The sequence below is a fragment of the Typopeltis vanoorti genome, chromosome 19, assembly GCF_054136105.1.
Source record: "Typopeltis vanoorti isolate ZY-2024b chromosome 19, IOZ_Tvanoo_1.0, whole genome shotgun sequence".
In the NCBI taxonomy this organism is placed as follows: Eukaryota; Metazoa; Arthropoda; class Arachnida; order Uropygi; family Thelyphonidae; genus Typopeltis; species Typopeltis vanoorti.
The window spans coordinates 15,390,405-15,397,942 of NC_143567.1; the positions used below are offsets into that span (position 1 = coordinate 15,390,405).

General features: G+C 32.7%; 1 protein-coding gene across 1 annotated transcript; it reads right to left on the reverse strand.

Moving 5' to 3' along the window:
* Nucleotides 1–1,716: 1,716 nt before the first annotated feature.
* On the reverse strand, nucleotides 1,717–6,231 carry LOC150095876 (DNA damage-inducible transcript 4-like protein). Its single transcript, XM_090409264.1, has 2 exons — nucleotides 5,952–6,231; nucleotides 1,717–3,054 (listed from the first exon to the last, which is right to left on the reverse strand). Exons 1-2 carry the CDS (start codon nucleotides 6,061–6,063, stop codon nucleotides 2,597–2,599), a joined length of 570 nt encoding a protein of 189 aa, XP_090265390.1. The 5' UTR covers nucleotides 6,064–6,231; the 3' UTR covers nucleotides 1,717–2,596.
* Nucleotides 6,232–7,538: the final 1,307 nt, after the last annotated feature.

The following is a 7,538-nucleotide window of genomic DNA, read 5'->3' on the forward strand; positions in this document are numbered from 1 at the left end:
AGAGATTATCCCTGTAAACTGCACAAAGGTCATGCAAATAAGGAAGTAAAAAGGCAATTTTTTGCTTGGCAAGTGGAATGAGTTGCTGGAGTGGGTGGCAGGTGCTCCAAAACTGAATGTATTCAAGGGAAGGTGTGATAATTATTGTGATTCAAGTGTTTGATATGCCATGATGAGTCTTCAGACTCCATGGAGGCTTTGAAGTGATATGAATACTATGATAATGAACATGTAAACATTATTCATAAATGGTACCTGCTTTCTGGTACCTTGGTTTTCAATTGGTCTCCATTTTCGAATGGCTTCTGGCCAATTGAAAATGGAGTATTCAACTGACCAGCGTATGTTCCCTCCCCCAAACATGAACATGACATCTAAAAGGATAAACTGTTTCTACTCAAAGGTAAATGACAATTAGGGATGGTATGCATTGTTTTCTGGCAGAAAAATATCTAGTTCTGTATGGGAAGCAGAACTTAAAAAAAAAAAAAAAAATGTACACAAAAGAAGTAAGCAAATGACTGGATATGGAGTAATAGCATTGAAAGTGTGTTTCTCAGAATTATTCACGAAATAGCAAGATGAGTTCACTTTGGAATACCGTCTACTTGTTTGTATAATTTATTTTGACAGGTTCATAGCAACATTAGCTTCAAGATATTCAAATGCTTTGAATAATTTTAAATGTTATAGCACTTCTGTACTGCAACTGGAAGAACGACGGTATGTTGCACCCTTCGATTGGAAAAGGCCTAGGTTCATTTCTCACTGTGACGAGAGAAATCTTTATATGGACTTTTTTTTTCAATTGAAGGAGAGTTAGCCGATCTCATATGGACATAGCAGGGTTTTTTCTCCTAGAAACTCTGGTTTTTCATCCCACATACAGACAAATCAGCCCTTCCAAACACATGCAATTTACAGACAAAAAATACTGGTGGTGGACAGTAGATGCCATTGATGTTGATGGATGGATGGCAGTAGAGGTTCACTGCAGTGGTGGAGACAGAGCTGTAGAGTAGTTGTTCTCTTGATGAGTCTTCTGACTCTGGAGATATCATGAAATAATAATAATAATTCAAGAGGATATTCATTTTGTATGAGTGTAGTATCTCCCTATGAAATATCTAGTTATGAGTTCTTGAACTCTATGAAGGTGCCCCATAAGTTTAAACATATGGATGCAATTTGTTTCTGAAATCTAGAATAGTTTTGTGCAGTTTGTGACATGCAATAAGAATAAGTATCTGTTACACTCCTTTTTTCGATCTATCACTGGATGGAACTGATTGGAATTTGATATTTAGGATCTCTATAAAAATTTCTTGAACCATCTTCTTTAATTGTTTGATCTACAGTGTAAGGACAAAAATATTTTTAAAGGAAAGTAAAACACTGGTTGACAGTAATTTAAATTTAGTAATTAGGATGTCTGTTAAAAATTTCTTTAACCAATTAAATTCTATATCAGTAATATTTTAATAGAAAAATGAAATTGTATCTATAGTATATACACTACACAAGAACGCTATTATGAAATGCAGTTCAAATTGTTTTATCATATTTGTTTTACTGTCATTATGTGTGCTCCTAACAATGTTACGAAACCAGAATATTCATGGAGAGTGGAGATTCATTAAGCTGTGTGCTCCCAATCAAGTAATACTTTCCATTAAATCAGATCAGTGTAGTTTAGGTGAAAATAAAACTGCTACATTTCATATAAAAAATGGTACAAAAGTTTTATTTTTTCCTCAAGTATGAGAATTTGTAAATATAAAAAAATTAAGTTTCAAAAACTTTTTTTATATAAATAATCTAACATAGGTGTGACAACTACAGAGACCATAGCTCCCTTATGACTAGCTGCAAATATTTTACTTGCATATGATAAAAAATTTACTTGTGCAAGTTTACCAAGGCTTGGCAGAAGTGTTACAGGGATCACTACCAAATATCTTATTCATTTGATTTTGAATGCATGTGACAAGAACTGAAATGGTTATTAAATTAAAAATAAGATAACTAATATTGTATTCACATTTTTAATATAGATGATTTGCTTTTGGAAGAAAAACTAGGTTTCATGAGTGTTTTCTAGCACCATTTCACACCTATAAATTGAATTTCTAAAATCAACTGATTTTGACAAGTAGAACAAAATTAATCTTCCCTACTCTAAAAACTATTTTCAGAAGGGGTATGTTTGAAAAATATTTTTATACAAGACTTAAATTGTAAAATTAGATTATATCTGCCTATTTACAGCTGACAATTTACTACCTAATATTTTATATTTTGCTTTTTGTTCCATATCCCAACAGGTGTGAATAAGTAGCAATCTACAATTTAAACTTACAAAAAAAAAAAAAAAAAAAGAAAAGTGCTGCACAGTAGATTTTAGAGTACATTTTGTATATGTCAAAATAACTGTGCATTTTAAATATTCACCATATACAGTTACATTGAAATTTATATATATAAGAGACAAACAGCCTTCAAGGTTTTTAGTGAATGTGATAAAAAGTACCTATTTCTCAGAAAAATATCCTTTCAATTAAGGCAGAAGTCTGATGTTTACACTAGTATTTCACGGTTAACGGCTTAAACTAGAACGATAAAGTTTCTTTTTACATAGTTTGTAGCCTTGTCCAATGACTAGAGTTGGTTTTCTACCAAAGCCTTTAAAGATATTTGTTGGAATGAATCTCTTTAAATTTTGCCACTTTCCAGAATCCTTCAGCAGAGTTACTGATATTTCAAATGTAGAAACAGTATTTGGGTCACATGCTATTTTTGCGATTCTATGACACAATGTTGCTTCTTCTAGATTTACAAACATTGTACATCCACGTACACCACAGGGTTCATTTTCTGACATCCTCACTATATCTTGAGCGATACGTACTGTCAGATCACAGGGCAGTAGCACTTCCTTAAACTGAAGCTGTTTACCTTTTGCTTCACGCAAAGCATTTTCAATCATATGGGCCAGCACCTTTACTGTTGTAATTTCAGAAGTTTCTTCAAATGCACCTTCAGAAAGTACTGTTTCTAAGTTTGGAGGGAAACAAAAAGAAAGAAAAAAGTTAACAAAATTTGTTAAATTTATACATTTTACTCTATTGCTAATTACTATATAACAACCTGAAATTGGTTAAGAAAAATTCAGAATCTGGCAATTTTCTGAAATATTTAAAATATTGCCTTATATTATTTTAAATTTATTCCATGTAAATTAATAATAATAGTCTAAAGCAATGGTTCCTAAATTGTGCACCACAAAGTCCTTGCAGAATTTGAAACTAAAAGAACAAAACAAGGTGCATTTTAAAAACAAGTATCAGTGCTGTGCTAGCATCCTTCAAGGTGCTATACAGAGTTGTGAAGCATAAAACTGTAGAACACTATGAACTGAGAAAGTTCGGGAACGTCTGACGGTGCTAATTATGCTCATTCTTTTCTCATTTTTTTTTGTGAAGTCATAGTCCTCAGGTTCATACTCAGATAAATCTACCATACCTGATGACCCACGATATTCTTATAAGATGTAGTATAGAGAAATCTAATCATTTCTCATATACAGTTTCTGAGAAAGAAACCTTTAAAAATTACTTCAATTTTTTTTTTGAATACTATATATATTAGATATTGGATATAACATATATAGATGTTGCATTTTGTTTCATTAGTGCACACTATATGTCAAGTAAAATGGTATATCTAGATTTTGGTGTTTATTCACTATTATATCCATGAAAGGAAGATAGCCAGCTTTTTTTTGAAGATGACTTCAGTATTGGGATATCGTATTAAGATATTTACAGGATCTGACCCATGGAGAAGGTTCTCAAACTGAAATCTTTACATATTCAGCACAAATTTCTAAAGAGCACTTTAGAGTTTATTATGAATAACTTATTTGTTTAATCTCTCATTCTACTATAAACCAAGCAGGAGAGTAGATCATGTAATCTCTTCCTATTCAGATTTTTTTTTATGCAACTCCCACCAAAGTAAAGGTGGTAAAACCTGTAGTAGATTAGTATAGTAGGTGGGCTATGGATGTTTCTTTTTTTTTTTTTTTAATTTATTTTTTTAAATAATCCTGACACCTGCTCTAGAAACCAAACGTGGACTTTTTCAAATCACTCAGTTAAATGGTTAATTTTCATTGCCTATCGGAAGTGACTTGAGTCACATCTGGTCTCTAGAAGAGGGGAAAACCCTGACCTATCTAACCCACATCCCATCCATGGCACTAAAGGTAGGATTCACATAAAAATGTTGGACCAATTCAGTTTTATCATGAGGACACAACATGAGAGGCATGCATTATGGACTTATTTTTCTTTTCACTTATTTTGGTAACACTTTTGCATCTGTCATTTCATACTTATAACCTCTCATATCATTTATCTACAAGAAATGTCTCAGCTCAGAACACTAGTGTGACTAGAGTATACACTTTTTTTGCCCTTTTGATGCTCTTTCATACCCTATTTCTACTAAACTCATTACATGTTATCTCCTGAAGTTCTTTGTCACTCATTATCAAAAGAGTCAGACATGTTGTTTCCTTCTCCAATATTACTTTATTCATATTGCGTTTTCTCTCTCTCATATACACATACACTCCCATCATTCTACTTGATATCACTTTCATTTCTACCATCCTGTTCTCCAACACATTTTGGCATCTTTTTTAATGTCATTCACAGTAATACTGACTTGTTTCTAACAGGATACACTTTTGGCTATTTCTTTTACAATATATCTCCTTCTACATTTCTTTTCTATTGTAAAAAATTTTATGATACCTTATGAGATCTCTGGCAATGAGTCTTGAATCCATGGATGACAAAGGATTATAATAATACTTCAGTGTACTTACCATCTTTTGCTTCTCACTTGCACTCATTCTGATTAAACAATTGCATCTCAATAATGGTTAAATAGATATTTTATTTGGTTCCAAAAATGTATTGGTTTCCTTAATTTGAATAAAGCAATCTGTTTAGCTGTAATTACAAGATTTTTTAAACTATGATTGTTCACATCATGATGCAAGATAAGAATCTTTGGCCTAACTTCATTAATCCATGAAATGTGGAGGAACATCAATTAATAAGAAGATTAAGTCTTTTCTTAGAAAAATACCTGATTATAGGAGATCATAAAACACAGCACCGTAACATACTTGAAAAATTACTGAAGAAATGTAAAAAAAAAAAAAAAACAGAACTTCACTACTTATACTCAAACTACTGAACATGCAGAGAATCCAGTTACTGATCTCGCTTATGATTTTGAAATCAGACAGCTTAGGCATTATGTGCAATTGCTGATAATCCAAAAATAAATTTATTACACATACCAGCCTTGATGAAGCCTGAAGACTCATTGCTGGCCTACATGAATACGTCCCGGATGTAAACCCCAATTCAATTAGTTATTTTTCATGATAGCAAATGCATGTAGTCCTATTCTTCTCATAAAAAAAAAAAAAAAAATATATATATATATATATATATATATATATATACACATACACACACCCACTTAGTCTATCGATAAAAAGACTAACGACAGCTATATGATGAGAGAGAAATTTTTTAAATAAGGGCAAATATAACATTTATGTATAGAGCACTAATTAAATAATTTCTAACTGAGAACATTGGGAGATTTTTGAGCAGAAATACAGATAAAGAGGTTAAATACACAAATAATCGCATTTTTATTTAGATATTAAAATTCTTTATAGATATGTATTGCTTGGCAAACATATTCTTAATGTATAGTATACAAACTGAATATAATCGCATTTTTATTTAGATAATAAAATTCTTTATAGATATGTATTGCTTGGCAAACATATTCTTAATGTATAGTATACAAACTGAATGTATGTGTGTGTGTGTCTCAGAGAGAGCTGAAATTAGGCTCACCTGTTGATTCAGACCATTCGAGATTGCAGTCGGCACTTTCGGAATCCCATTCCGCGTGCATGGTGTCTAAATTCTGCAGCTTTGAAGTTATTCTCATGTCTGTACCATACATAGTAATTACAGCTAACGCTACAGTCAACCGGCAAGTCCTAGTCAACTGAGAAATATAATATAATACTCTAAATTAACCCGATTACATTAGCTAGTTTCATGATCAAGACTGAACATGTTTCATGATCGTTCTCTCAAGAAAGCACCGAGCACTCTCACTCCTGCCTTCCAGCACAGTTACAGTAGAAAGAGTACGAAAGTAAAATAACCAACAGCTGATCGTAAAAACGTAGATAGATGTTAGCAATGCAGATATCCAATGAAATCAAATGTTGCGATCTTTTAACCAATAGAAATTCTGAACTCTAGCATAGCAACTGGAAGCAAATATTGCGTAGCCAATTGTGTCAGAGAGAGGAAGTAGAGTGTGGATTATACTGTATTATTATAGAATTTGTCTTTTTTACGAGTTTCATAACGAAACGAATTCAACTAGCAACTGGTTGAGTAGTAGTTTACTTCCCAATTTTAATAAATTAATACATTCTAATATAATAAATTAGAGTGCTTGATGCCGGTTACGAATGAATGTAGTTTTGTACTAATTAACAACTATGTGCCTATGTGTTGTACAAAAGTGAATTAAAACTTACAGAACTCGCATTGGAGTGGAACGAATCCAAATAGTGTTTTGGTAGTTCGTTAGTCGGTATATGCATTTAGTAGTTACTTATTTGTTAACAGTAACTACATAAATAACACGGCACCTTCGTGGAGTACTACGTGTTTTTGTCTTTTAATTCTGAGTACTGTATGTCAGTAGCGCACTCAGGATTTAATCTTGGGGGGGGGGGGGAGAGTTGAGTAGACGATTTGAGAATACATACTACGCATCGCATACGACTGAGCATCAGCAATTACCGCTAATTCATAAGTAGTATAGAAATAGAAGACACGACACAACATAAATTAAAAAAAAAAGATTTTTGGAAAATTTTCTAGTGGCGCACCCAGAGGGAGAGGCCAGAGCGCCTCCCCCCCCCTCTGGGGTGCGCCACTGCTGTATGTTTCTCTGACCGGAAGGAAAAACCGTTTCCGGCAGCAAGAAATCCTTTGTAAACCCGCTATTTTATATGATTTTTTAAACCAATCGAATGGCATATTTCACTTCTTTTTCCACACAGGCATATTGACAGAACTTTTCAGGTGGTTGACTGACTACATCAGACATTAAAAATTCAGTCGGGAAAGCAGATTGCTTAACCACTAGATATATGACTTTCTCATTTTGTATATTTTGATCCCTTATTTCATACTCACTATGATGAAAGTATGTAGTTCTAGTAAGGACAGCTGCAAATTTTTACACGTTATATAATAATCAATTTTTTTAAAAAAAATGCTAATTCGATGACATCTGGCGGAGGTAAGACGCGAACAGATTTGTATTAGGGCATTTCTTGATGTAAGAAGATCTAAATGCGTACGAACCCTGCATTTATTTTTTCAAAGTAGTTTTAACTTTCGGAAAGCGTC

What these genes read in the sequence shown, in the direction of transcription:
- LOC150095876 (XM_090409264.1), bottom strand. Translation starts at nt 6,063, where the DNA reads ATGTATGGTACAGACATGAGAATAACTTCAAAGCTGCAGAATTTAGAC. An exon ending in CGAATGGTCTGAATCAACAG is followed by an intron (nt 3,055 to 5,951) that starts GTGAGCCTAATT and finishes CTCCAAACTTAG; the next exon opens with AAACAGTACTTTCTGAAGGT.